Source organism: Diceros bicornis, chromosome 12, assembly GCF_020826845.1.
Source record: "Diceros bicornis minor isolate mBicDic1 chromosome 12, mDicBic1.mat.cur, whole genome shotgun sequence".
Lineage (NCBI taxonomy): Eukaryota > Metazoa > Chordata > Mammalia > Perissodactyla > Rhinocerotidae > Diceros > Diceros bicornis.
Window position 1 is genome coordinate 70,711,469 of NC_080751.1, and position 13,876 is coordinate 70,725,344.

The window sequence follows — 13,876 nt, forward strand, 5'->3', positions numbered from 1 at the left end:
TAAATCAAGTTAAAAACTGAGTTCCTGGGCCGGCCCCGTGGCTTAGGGGTTAAGTGCGCAGGCTCCACTGCTGGTGGCCCGGGGTTCGGATCCCGGGCGCGCACCGAGGAACTGCTTCTCTGGCCATGCTGAGGCCGTGTCCCACATACAGCAACTAGAAGGATGTGCAACCATGACATACAACTATCTACCGGGGCTTTGGGGGGAAAATAAATAAATAAATTAATTAAAAAAAAAAAAAAAACTGAGTTCCTCAGTTGCACTAGCCACATTTCAAGTGCTCAACAGCTACATGTGGTCAGTGGCTTATTATATTGGATAGAGCAGATAGAGACCATTTCCATCAATGCAAAAAGTTCTATTAGACAGCAAAGCTTTAGAGCAATGGCTTAAAAAAATTTTTTTAAGCAGCTTGAGCTATAACTGACATACAATAAATTGCACACATCTAAAGTGTACAATTTGACAAGTTATGACATATATATTCACCCACGAAACCATAGCCAAAATCCAGACAGTGAAATATCTATCACCCACAAAAGTTTGTGTCCCTTTTGCAAGCCCATCTCCCAGCTCCTCACTCGCCAATCTCCAGTCCCTGCTTCTGTCATCACAGAATAGTCTGCATTTTCTAGAATTTCATATATATGGAATCACGTAGGATGCACTTCTTTTTGTCGGCTTCCTTCATAACTGCTTTGAGATTGAGCATACCTACTTTGACATCCATCCATGTCGTTGCATCAAGAGCTCACTCGTTTTTGCTGAGCAGTATCACATCGTCTGGCTATATTACAATCTGTTTATCCAGACACCTGTTGACAGACTGAGTTGTTTCCAATTTGGGGGCTACCACAAATCTTACAAATAAAGCTGCTATGATTATTTGTGCAATGTGACTCTCAAATAGTGGTCAGGAAGGCCTTTTTAGAAGGTGACATTTGAGCAGAATGTGAAGGAAGTGAGGCCGAGAGCCATGTGAAAATCTGGTAGAACACTCTCGGCAGAGGGAATTCCTAACACAAAGGCCCTGGGGCAGGCGTGTGCCTAGCAGGGTCAAAGAACAGTTTTCTAGGTTCTTTGCAAAGGTTGCTTATCTGAAAGAATGGTTAACCAGGCAGAAAATTTTGGGGGGATGCAGAAGGCAGTAGGTAAAATGGCCTGAATAAATCCCTAAATGGCACAGAGCCATTTAATCTCATTTAATCCTTACAACTACTCTGAGAAGTAGGTGTTATCTGCATTTTACAGATACGAAAACAAAAAGAGGGTAAAGCCACTCACTTTGCCCCCAAATCACAGAACTAAGAAGCAGCAGAGCTGAGCTGAGCTGAAGCCAGTCCTTCCTATCATTTCACTACCAGAGACGGCTGAACTTCGAGTTCAGTCTCACACTCGACACAAGATCAGAACTGGATAAGCTGCCAGACTGAATACACACTCCCCTCCCAGGTGCCGTCCACATCAGAATTCCCTTCTATTCCCGTTACACACAGCAGTTCGTCAGATACGTAAGGAACCTTTACAAAGGAAAACCATCCAGTCGCTTTCTTTTTTGGTGTAAGGGAAGAGACTTCTTCTCTGGGGCTAGTGACAGCACTGCCTAAGGTCTACCGTGCGCACACGTGCCCGCACACACACACGCAGCCTCCCTCACACCCTCACACGGGGCCCTCGTGAACACATGCTCCCAGTCCTGCTTCTCTGGCAGCAGAGCCACTCTGATGGTTTGCTTAATTAAAAAGGAGAGGGGGGAGCCCCCGCTGATCTTGAGTGTTTAACACAAACTGAAAGATCAAAACCAGCCAGCTGCCAAAAACACATTGGCAACTTTCACACCAGGAGAAAGAGAGGAAATAGCTGACCTGGTTTCTGCCTTTAACGTTGAGTCGCTGGCAGTCACGCTGCTTTGATCTTTCAGGTTCTCAGTGGAGGGAAAACAGTGACCCTCTGCCCCCCCCCCTTCCACTGGAGAACAGATGATGAAACCACACACTTCGGCCTACCTACAACCCTGCTGAAAACCCGCAGACGGCCAACTCTGAGACAGAGAGGCCAGCACAGAAGAACCCAGGATCCACAACTTCTTCTGAAAACCACATGACGTTAAAATATTTAGTTAAGCCATCAATGAAAAATAAAAGCATCTTTTCAAATTTATTACCTTGGAGAATCCGAGGTTAGAAGGTATTTGCTGGCCTCAGCTAGCACCCGACTCTCAGGGCTGAGAGTCGAAAGCACTTCACCTGGCTGTCCTCCGGGGCAGCTGGTTCCTACCATTGAGGTCAGCATTCCCGGGGAACTTATTAGAAATGCAAATGGAATCAGAAACTCTGAGAATGGCACCCAACAATGAGTGTTCTAACAACCCTCCAGGTGCTACTGATGCACTAAAATTTGAGAACCACATTCAGTAGATATGGTATGCGGCCCATGATTTTTCTTCTAAAAAGTGTCAGCGATGCTGGTGCTGCTAGTCCAGGGACCACACTTTGGGAACCCCTGCTCTAGGGCAATGCTTCTCAAACTTTAATGTGCCTACTCATACCCTGGGGATCTTATGAAAATGGAGATTCTGGTTCAGTAGGCCTAGGAGAGAAGGGCCTGGGAGTCTGCATTTCTAAGAAGCCCCAGATGATTCCACCTGAGTGCAAGGCTAGTGCTCCTGGGGGTGCAAATGAAACAAAATTATGTCCAAGTGCTTTGTAAACTAGAATCTGGAACATACCGGTATTGATGTGGTTTGCCAAGATTTAGATTTTAAGGAATGATTAATAAACAGCTGAAAATTCCCAAAGAAATGGGAATCCATACTAAGAAGCTAGCACCTTGAATTTATCTACATAAATTTGCTGATGACTCTCCCAGGAGAGGCAGGGGCTTGACTCTCGTCTGAGCACATCACCAATAGGAGAAGACACAAGATGCACAGCCTTCACAGCTCACAAACCCTCTCTTCTGTACCATCAACCTCTTCCAGCCACCAGTTTCTTCCCCTGGGGCCTAGAAATAGGCTCAAGTCTCTCTTATCATAAAAACCTTCCCTTTTTCACTTTCTCCTTTCATCCTCAACCTCTCCCTAGAACAGTGAACACCCGCTGTCTCTCCTCCTTCGCCTGATGTCTCGCCTCATGCTACCGCAACCTGCCTTCTGCCTTTACAGCAGAGTCAGGGAAACAGTCTTTTGCAGCCTCCTGATCACCGAAGCCGACAGTTACTCACAGGGCTTCTCTTCCTGACTCTCTGCTGCCCGGGTGCAGCTGACCCATCACCTTCATTCACATCCTCCTACTCCAGCCTGTCTATACATTACATTTTAGGTTTTGCAAGAGATTTTTTAAAAAGCTTGAGGTCCCCTACATTATGGTGGTTGTCTTTTCAATAGCCAGCAATTGAGAAAATACACGATGACGAAAGAAAGCAGAAAGAAACCCTGTTTTGAGTTCATTAATGCTTTCAAATGATTATCTTATAACAGCATGTCCTCCACGCCTTTGACAAGTCGTTAAAGATACGTGCAAGGTGTGAGTTCATAAGCTTTGCAATCATGCTTGTGTGCAGATGGACCTGAGGACACCTTGTGATAGCCCACAGGACTCCCTTGCCTCACCTTCACACCAGGGACCCAAGGACCCAAAGCCGGCCGGGAGTCACTGCCTCGCCCTCCACGGCCACACCCTTAGGGCTCTGTGGCATTGTACAGTGGCCATCATAGCACGCTCTGTATTCTAATAAACGTATCTGTGTGTCTCCTGGCCAGACGAGAGTTATTAGCACTTCCTGCCCTGTATAGCACCAGAGCACGACCTAGCTCCCAGCAGGCTATCAGCCACTCTTCTCAGTTGAGCTCCCCTTCCGTGCCCAAGGCCTTGTTCCCACCCCTGTCCTCTCCCCTGACAGCTTTTCCCTCTTTCTCTGACCTCTAGAAGTCAGTGTAATGCAGGGGTTACAACGAGGTAGCACTGCCTTTCCAAAAAAAGAAATAGTATCAAAGTACAATTTACACATATTAGGTGGCTGCACTACCACCAAAACATAGGGCTCTGAAATTAGCCTTATTGCTTTTGTTGTTTTGGTGAAAGTAAGGATGTGCTTTCATTTTGTCAGGGATTTGTGAGTGTGGGAGGTGGCTTACAGTGTTGAAGTCTTGCGAGTCTCAGACAAAGAATTTCCAACCACATATTAGGCCAGATTAAAAAATCAGTGGCAGAGGTTTCCGGGCGTCCAAAGTAACTCTCAGTAAGCCCATCCATGAACTCTACTCCCCTAGAGAAGCCCTAGCCCTCAGTCCCCCTCATTCAAAGCTTACAGACTCTTACTTTGCATACAAGTATAACAAGCCAAGTCATCTTGTTTTCCAGCTCATGGTGCTGTGGAAGAAGAAACACTGGAGACGCTGATAGCAGTAAAACCCAGCAACTAGCAGGGAAAAGAGTGTCAGAATATTAAAAAGCAGATGTCGGAAACCGAAAGTCAACAGTCTAGTGCCAATCTAGGGCAGATATTCCCACACACCATGTACAAGCCACTGGGTGTTTCTCTAGAATTCAGCACAGTTCACTAATTTATGCCCAAAACAATAAGTCTTCCTCCCAAAAAGATGAAATTATGATCAGTGCCCCTGTTTAGTAAGAATCGAAGGCATTTTAAGATATAAGACGTTCCAATAAAAGTTAAAAGAGAAGGAAGGCTATGGAAGTACTGAAGGTAAGGACCTCTGGGACAAGAAGCTGAGCTTTACTAACAGGGAGATCAGCTCATCTCTCACCTACGGCTGATGATGCCGGGACGAGAGCCTTGCCACATTATTCCCAACGCAACAGGGCGGGAAAGCCTCTCTGCCAGGCACCGCGCGCATCACACAGACAAAGCCACAGGCTACCACTCACCCCCAACAGAACCTGACTAGCTCTTTACTCTGTGGCTATAATGTCTTCTAACTCCAATCATCTGTGCCAAAAAATCCACGACTTATGCGCACGTTGGTCAGTGGAACTTGCAGGTTCCTCTTTCGATGTGAGTGAAGTGCAATTCCTCAGCCCTGGGGCGGCTCTCAATTCTCGCACTGGAACTCCATCCTTGCTCAGCATCCGCTGGCCCCTGCTTTCACCTAGAGCATGTTCTGTGGACTGAGAGTACATATCTCACTACCAATTCTCTGAAATCAGAGATAGAGACCACATATCTGTAGCTGGTCTTTCAGAAATCTGTCCTTTAATGCAGCCATTCCTTTAAAAGCCACTTCTCAACAAAGAAGTGGCCCTTGGAAAATCTTTCCAGGAGTCTCAGATCCATCTGGTAGGAGGAAAAGAACCTAAGATGCTGGGCTGACTTTATAACCAGTTTAATTTCACACATGTTACATTTCTGGAGCTGCCTTATTTTTCCCTTTTTCCTGCATTACTGCAGAGAAAATTCATAGACTCTCTGAAGGTGAGAATCTCACCCATTAGTAACAAAATCTCACTTTATATTAATTGGCCTTTCTTTGGAGACGTTCCAACTGCTTTATAAACATTCTTTCAGGCCGCAAAGCAGGCAGGTGGTAATTATTGTTCTTTCTGGACAAGAGGTTGAATTGGGAATCTTAGCCATGCAGAATTGAAATGTTTTTTAAATGGCTTTACTTTTTTAAAAGTAAAAGCAAGGCTTTAAAAATAAGAGGACAGATATGACCAAAAATAGGAAAAAGAATGGTATAGAAAATACCAAAAAAGGAGAATTCTCCTATACAGCTCAGTCTCAGCACCAGCTTCTCAGAAGCGGCCACTCGAAGCTCCTACGGTGGTGCAGCTTCAACACCAGCACTGGACTGGAAAATCAGGCCTGGTGAATGCTAATTTTGGCGCAAATAAGAGCTTTTCTCTTTTTCTCTCTTGTATTTGCCAGGAAACAAGATCAACAATCCTAACTCCATAAAGTAAAAGCCAAAACTAAGGTGATGCACATGGACTTAAAGCTATTATCCCCTGGACATTAGTTAGGTCAGCATATCATAACACTAAAATGTCACCCATGTGCTGGGTTTTTAATTTATAAAGAAACCCTTCCCACTCACTCCTTTTATCTTGATGCTGGCCCTGTGAAGCGAGCATAGTTTCTCATCCTTGTTTTAAGAAGAGGAAACCGAGGCCCTCTGGCTGCCACGGGGCCCCTGCAGCAGTGCAGCACTGGTCTGCATTTCTCTTTATGCTACATCTTTCCCTGTGCTGCCTTCTCTTCTGTTCAGTCTTTTCTTACCCCCAAGGAGTTGACAAGAAGCCTTAATTCCTTTAAACACCACAGTGGAAAGAGCACGGGTTTGGAGTTTTGAGACCTAGATTTGACTCCCAACTCTGTCCCTTGGGAGCTAAGGACCCATAAAGTTACTTAACATGTACGTGCCCACGTAAGATGAAGAGAATACGCACTATCTCATACAGCTATTAGGAGGACAAAACGAACTACTATGAACTACTATACCCTTCATGCCTAGCCCAGTGCTTACTGCACCATGGATACTCATCAAATGACCGCCACTGATAACTTATTCCCTGCAGAAAGGTGGAGAGCAACTAGGCCTTGCAGGGATTTCTGAAGTGCTCAAAGTGCTAAAGCTGTGGGGTGGTGGGCAATGTACCAGTCACAACGTCCAGGCCTTGTCCTGCTTTCAGTTTTCCAGAAAATCAAGAAAAGAAGGGGCTGCTTTTGTTTTAATACTGCAGCTGCTCATGTTGACAACTGAGCACAAGCTAGTTTGCTCAGGATTCCACCATGTGGTCCTTCTATACCTGGAGGCAAACATCCAAAAGCTGGCAAGGACTCAGAGCTGTCCCAAGGGAGAGATTAGCTCTTTAAACCACGCAGACCCCAGTTATCTAATCTATAAAGTGAAGATAACACCGACTCATCTTATGGGATTGTTATAAGGATTAAATAAGCTAAGGTGTGTAAAAGCAATTAGCTATATTCTATATACAAAGCCAGGGATGGCGTTATCTCCATTTTACAGCTGAGAAAACCCAGGTATAGAGACCAGCTGAATGAAGATAAAGAGCTAGTTGCTTGAGGTGGGCGGACAGACCCCAGCCTCCTGCCTCCCAAGTTGTCAGCATCCTGGGCTGGCCTCTCTCCCAGCCGCCGGCCAGTCACCCTGCTGGGCTTCCCTCTGCATCCTCCTGGGATCCCTTTCACTGCTTTCCTTCTGGTTGGATCCTCTTTCTGACTCACACATCTGCCTCTTTCTTGGCTTCCCTCTTCATTTTGCTAAAGCACATCCTTTAGGAGTTTCAGAGAACACATGGGAGCTAAACTTTTTGAGCCTAGTATGTCTTAAAATATCTCTAATTCTACTCTCATGCTTTGTTGGCTGGGTATAATTCCAGGTTAGAATTATGCTCCTCAGGATTTTACTGGCAGTGCTCCATGCCTTCAAGTTTCCAGTGTTACTGATGAGACGTTGATGCCATTGTGATTCTTAACCATCCACGTGCTTTCTGGAAGCAAGTAAGATCTTTTGCAATTTCACACGGAGATGCCTTGGGGTGGGTCCTTTCCCCTCCTGAGCTGGGCACTCTCACGCCCCTCAATCTGGAGATGCAAATCCTTCAGTTTTGGAAACCGTCTTTTGTACTGTTGCCTTCACACGTCCTCCTCTCTGATTTTCTATTCTCTTTTTCTGAAATGGCTGTCAGTGAATGCTGGACCTTGAGGATTAATCCTTGTCTCATCTTCTATCCATTTCCCACTTTTTTGTCTTTTGATCTATTTTCTGAGAGATTTCTTCTACTCCAACCCTCCTCATGGAATTTTTACATACATTTTCTTACATTAATTGTCTCCCCCCACCCCTTTCTTTAACAACAAGCTGCATCCCACTCTTCCCTTCCATATACAGTGGCTATTCTGATTTCTCTGGAATTAAATATATTTTCTTTAAAGTTTTCTTCTGCTCTTTGCATCGTCTCTGTTTCCCTCAAGTTCTTTTTTCTGTTTATTTTGGACTCTTTCATTCTAGAGGCTGTTCATTCATATTTAAGAGCGAGGCACTAAGAAGCTGGCTGGCAGCTCTGCATGCATAGAAGGGGCTTATCCACTGAGTGGCTGGGAGGTTAGGTGGCAGGCTGACTTTTTCACTAGACGACCTCCCTTCTTAGCATCTCAGATCTCTTCCCTGGGACCATTCAGTTTCTCCCGTTAAAAAAAGAAAGCTCCAATCTGACTCGGTGTTGAGACCCTAATGAGCATGTTTGCCGGTGTCCAGGGAGCAGGGCTGGAAGGGGGGCTAGGGCTCCACAGTTCGGTATGCGTGCTGTCAGCCTGTCTGGGGCAGTAATAAATGGGCAATGAACTTGAAAAAAGCCCCACGAGATTTCAAATTAACCCAAGTAAAAACCTTAGGCACAGCAAGAGCTTTTTATTTTTACCATTTCCAACTGAAATATTTCACAAGTGAAGACAGGGAGAGAGACCAAGAGCCTTATGATCTGGGTCTTTCCCCTTCCTGTTGTTAACTTATACATTATGTTCCCTTGTTTCTGCCCGTCTAAGGCCAGACTTACAAGCCTGCCATCATCACCATTTCAAAAATGATGAGGTATTTTTTCACTTGTTATGAGTTTGCTGACAGGAGAAATGAGAAAGACCCTGTTGTTTGCGACCTACACAGACAGCATTATTGAGTTCTTGACCTGGTCTGGTCGTCCACGACCTTTAGGACAAGCTAGGGGAGAAAAACAGGAAAGAGATGCTGGGACGATCCCAGTGCATGTTCCCCTGTGGAAGAACCACTCGGCAGGGTCACGAACACCCTTGCAGCCTGCCCACTTCTTCAGAATTCTGTTCCCATGACGAGGACGGTGCAGGGCTGCCAAGCACAAGAAAGAACTCCATTCACCCCACATCACCAAGCACCTACCGCAGGCAAGAAGTACCAACTCCATATTTCCACTTGCTTAAAAAGTGAGACTTTTTTTAGGCGCTGCATTTGGAGCATAAAAGGCCTTTAAATATTCATGCTAATTTCTGTGCTTTGATTATAGGTTACCTTGCTGTGTAAGACGGGTCTGAAACATATTTATTAAATATTATAAGTTTAAATTCTACTATAAGTACTAGAAACAGACTACTCTACACAGTTTAGAAACTATTAAATATTGAAGTCAGAGGCCCTTAAGAAGACGAATGCATTTATCCATTTTGTCCCACAGCTGTGCACATTTAAAATGCCGAGCTGAATTTTAAAACTCTTGTTAGAGTAAAAATTCCAATTCTAAAATTTATTCCAAAGTGACCTAACGTGTAGAGAAAATATAATGCCTTTAGGTACCACATGAGCTATGAAATTTATTCCTAGTTTATCAAACAAACCTTAATTATCCTCTATTGAGCTGCCTTTCCAACTAAAGTGACTGTAGGCATTTCACACGCTGCCCGATAGCTGCATGTGCATAATGACCCTTACCAGGTTTTTGAAAAGCGCCGTCAACTCCTTTGTAAACACGGAGAACTTCAGGAACGCACTTCCCAAATCCGGGTCATCTCTGCACACGCAGTTGCCACCGAACTTCTCCAGAGCTTGGGTGTACTGCTCTTCGTTCTCCACGTGAGCTACAATAGCAACGTGAGACGCACTGTTAACGTTTCAGCCTCACCATCCCCACCAGGCTCTTCTTAGTCGTGAATAAAATCAAAAGCATTAGAATAGAAATCTGAGAAAAGTCACGTTGCACCAGGAACAGAAATAACTCTGCAGTCCTGACAACATCCCAGTGTGCCGGCAACCGATCCCCAAGAACAAGTACGAGTCCTGGGAGGAAAGAGCCTCACACGAGTCCCATGGCCCCCAGCTCCTCAGATGAGCCTGCCGAGGGCACCCCAACGCCTTTCACATCTCCCGGGACTCCTCCTTGGCCTACAAGATGGCAAGAGTCATGAATCAAGTCAACAGACTCAGCCCTCCCCTAGACACTCAGCAAAAAATGTCCGCTCCTCTCTAGCACGGAGCTCACGACTCTAATCCGGAGCCACAAACCACAGCTTCTTTCAACACAGGAGGAGCCGTGGTCCTCAGAGCACAGGCCAGGGCAGCAAAGGTTAGTTGGGTGGCTCTGTGCCTCTGTTCATGATGTGTCCTGGGCCCAGAGCCCTGCCTTCCCCAACTCCTGTGCATGCCACAGACTCATCCTTTCTCCAGGAAGCCCTCAATGACTCTGCCCTATGCCCTGGGTGTCTGGCTTTGGCACCTTCTTGTCCTTGCACTTCACATGTTACAGTGAGATTGTCTGATAAATGTGTTCCCCCATATGTTGGAAGTGTTTAGAGCAGAGGGACTAAGTTTCATTCATCTTTGTGCCTGAAATATAAGACAACACACGTGTTGTTTGAACAAAAAAAAGCAAACCCTGGTCATCTATCTGAGGGCATTTGACTACCATTAGGCCTCAAAGCAGCAGCTTAAAAAGTGAGAACCTGGATTCTGGGTCCCCAGCTCAGCGGTCCCCAATCCCTGTTGGACACTGAAATCATACATGGACCTTGGTCAAGCTGCAGAGGAGCCAGAGCCCCGTCAGGCCTGATTCAAGAGCGGGGAAGGGGAGAGCGGACACGGGTAAGCTGGTAGGTTACTGTGGCTGAGTATAATTCCCTCACTTCAGGTCAGGCATTTTCAAATGAATCCAGCCAGCCCATAACAAAACAATTTCTGTTTGCATGGACGCCTGATTTCTATTTTTTCATCATTTCAATTAGAAACGTAATACAACTTTACAGGCACGACAAGGCAGGCAGACATGCAGCATAAACTTGTATGTGAACTTCACTAAACTCTTCCTCAGGGAAATAAAACCACTGTCAGCCAAAACCAATGCCCGGGCTGGGCCTGACAACCGGTGCAAATGAGGGAACATTTATTTGTGGAGAGCAGCCCTTGACCCTGAGCCAGATCCCCATGATCCATGAATGGTGTGCACACCCACCCCACCAGGGAGGCACTTTGCTCTTGACCTCCAGTGGCATTTGGATGCCTTAGGGGATTCCTAAGTGGATCTAACAAACACAAGAGAAAATTAATTTCACTGTTCAAGCCCTTTTCCTCTTTTTTTTTTTTCCTTGACATCCCAGAAAAAGACCTGAGAGTTCTGGATAAATTAAATGCTTTTCTGAGACTACACTCAGCAAATGAGTTAAGACAGAAACACAGATCCTGAAGTATATATGCAGAGCGAGAAGAGCCCTCAGAAGACCTGGGTTCCAGTCCTATGCCTTCCAGTAAATAGGCAAGACCTTGGTAAGTCATTGACTCTCACTGGGGCTCCTCCTCAGCCACATGAAGGTTAAAGGCCCGCTGTGTGATACTCACAAGGTGAAGGTAAGAATCAAAGAACGAGGTAAGAATACAGTTCAACTACACTCAGTACACACACAACAGCACTGACAATAGTTCAGAGCAGCACAGATGTCATTTATTTTGAGCACAAACAATTTTACTCATGTTTTTTCTCCACTTCAGAACAACTTTATAAGACATGTACTTTCTCATAATGCTGAAAGGAAATTGGGGCTCAAAGAGATCAAACGACTTGTTCTAGGAAACAGAAAGTGGCAGAGCTGGGGTGCAAACCCAAGTTTGTCTGATGCCAAAGCCCATTCTTCTTCTACTCTGCTACACTGATGTTTGTTTCATTGCTAAAAATAGCTTACCTTGCCCAAACCAAAAGTACCCAAGTTTGAGATTTTTAAAATTCCATTTTGGAGATGGATCAGTTATACGTTCTATTTCACTCAACTTACAATTCTAGAACATGTGGTCAACAGCAAAGGGCAGTTCCTTTCAAACTACATGCTATTTTATAACTATGTCAAAATTGGTGGTCAAGTCATGGGCAATTCCAGTGTGGTTTTAGAAGGGAGTGACAGCCACAAGCAGACGTCTGGTGCTGATGTCACTCCACTGGGTGAGAGAAACAAGAATGTGTGGTGCCCTTCCAAATGGTGCCTGAACCCTCACAGCTGCTCTAAGTGAATACCCCCAGGGCAGGGGAAGGCAATTAGCTTTTAGTAAATGCCTATTAGCCTGCCTTTAGCTTTTTGTCCAATTTAACCTGATAACACTACAAGGTGTTGTTACTATCATCCCCATTATCTTTTGAATAAAGTGGAGTTCAGAGGGGTTATATGATTTGCCCAATATGATTTGGTAAGCGGTGGGGCAGGGGTCAAACCCACCCTCTGCTCACTGTGCAGGCTGCCGCCCAGCCAATGGTCACCTGTGGGAGAGAGGAACCTTTGTTCTCTCCAACCTGACCAACCTGACACAGAGGAGAAGCAGACAGCAAGGCTTCATGATCCAGCACCAAGAAGTATGAACGAACTTCCTATCATCCTTCCTTCTGGGCTTCTCAACTGACCACCTGGTAGAGGTTATTTTTTTTTTTTTTTAATTCTTTCTCTTACAAATCTTCAGAATAATGTGTTGATCCCTGCAACCCCAATGCTGATCAGTGAGTCTTCTGGCTCATCACCATCATCACCTCACGTATGTATATTTAAAGTGTTCTGATCCACTGCAATGTTTATTTTCTGATGTTCAAACTGTCCCAGGTTAGGTCAGTGGGAACTTCTTCACGCTGATCTAGTTGGAGTTTTTAACGCAAATTTCTCTTCTTGCAAACAAATTTGAAGGTTCTTGATAAAGACCATAGCCCTGTGGCTCTCTGTCTTCCCGTAACACCTAGCATGGTGCCCACTGTAAGAACAGTAAACTCTCCACAAATACATATTAACTGACTGCCCTACGCCTCCAGATCGCCCAAAGTTTGAGATTTTCCTACTAGAGAACAGCAAGTAGTTGAGTGCCTTTACTTCTCTTTTGCCAAAAACAAATTTAAAATAGGAACCTAAAATAAATAGCTTGGGAATAAAGTTTCTGGAAAGAACCCAAACCGGGTCTATCAGCTTTTATTTACAGAATTGTGAAAGCTGTTCTTCTAAAAAGAGCTCACTCTATCACTTCCCCCCTGTTCAAATATATCTTTAACTCTGGTTTTCATTAATGATCCAGATCCAAGAATCTTTGATGTGGGAGGGACTTAGGAAAATGAGAATCTGAGTCACTGAGACCACAGCACATGAGACCACATTTCTTCTCAATTCTAACCCAGCAGCCCTCCCATTTCCCACACCTCACTGCACAAAAGTCATGCTTTCTACCAATCCATTCAAAAGGATGAAATGAGAGACTCTCACAGGAAAATCTACTATGGAACCAGCAAGTGCGTGCATATACTGAGTTTAGAAGTAAAGGATGGGTTTTGTTGTGTGCTTTTTCTTTTACTTGTTTCTCTTATTTAAAAAAATTGGTATCAAGGAGAAGGCCCAGTGCATGCAGTTGAAGCAAAAACTGTTGCATCAAAAAAGGATGAAAGGCAGCCCCTTTCCTCCTACTCAACAACAGGCCATAGCACAGTGGGGAAGAAAGCCACTGACTCAGTGCTGCCAAAAGACAAGAAGGGTCCCATGGCCAATTTGCCTTCAACCACCTTCCCTTCCATCTCAAACATTTCACTCATCACTTCCAGCCCTGCAACAGGGTGTGGCAGTACACAAGGGTGTGACACCAAGACCAGTGTGACACCAAGACCAACATCTAGGGAAAGATACATCAGTCCATGCACTGATGGCCTGCAATGGGCCAGGCAACGCACTGGGCACTGATGATTCAGAGCCACCAAAAAGGGGACATTTGAGCTGGGGCTCCCAGGTCAGGTAGGAATTTCTAAACAGAAAAGCAGCAGGAGCAGGAAGGTATCAACCCCAGGGGAACATCAAGGAGTCCTGTGTGTTTGGAGGTTGTGAACACTTTCTCGGTTTTAGAGCCCCTGTCTGTATGCAGCTTTGA

At 45.2% G+C, this 13,876-nt stretch overlaps 1 protein-coding gene across 4 annotated transcripts in view; it reads right to left on the reverse strand.

Annotated features, from left to right (window-relative positions):
• ASAP2 (ArfGAP with SH3 domain, ankyrin repeat and PH domain 2) overlaps positions 1–13,876 on the reverse strand; it is a 172,403-nt gene that overhangs the window by 82,798 nt on the left and 75,729 nt on the right. For all 4 annotated transcript variants that reach the window (XM_058551836.1, XM_058551835.1, XM_058551838.1 and 1 more), the window contains exon 3: positions 9,443–9,588. In XM_058551836.1, coding sequence (XP_058407819.1) covers positions 9,443–9,588 — 146 coding nt within the window. The remainder of the gene's footprint in view (positions 1–9,442; positions 9,589–13,876) is intronic.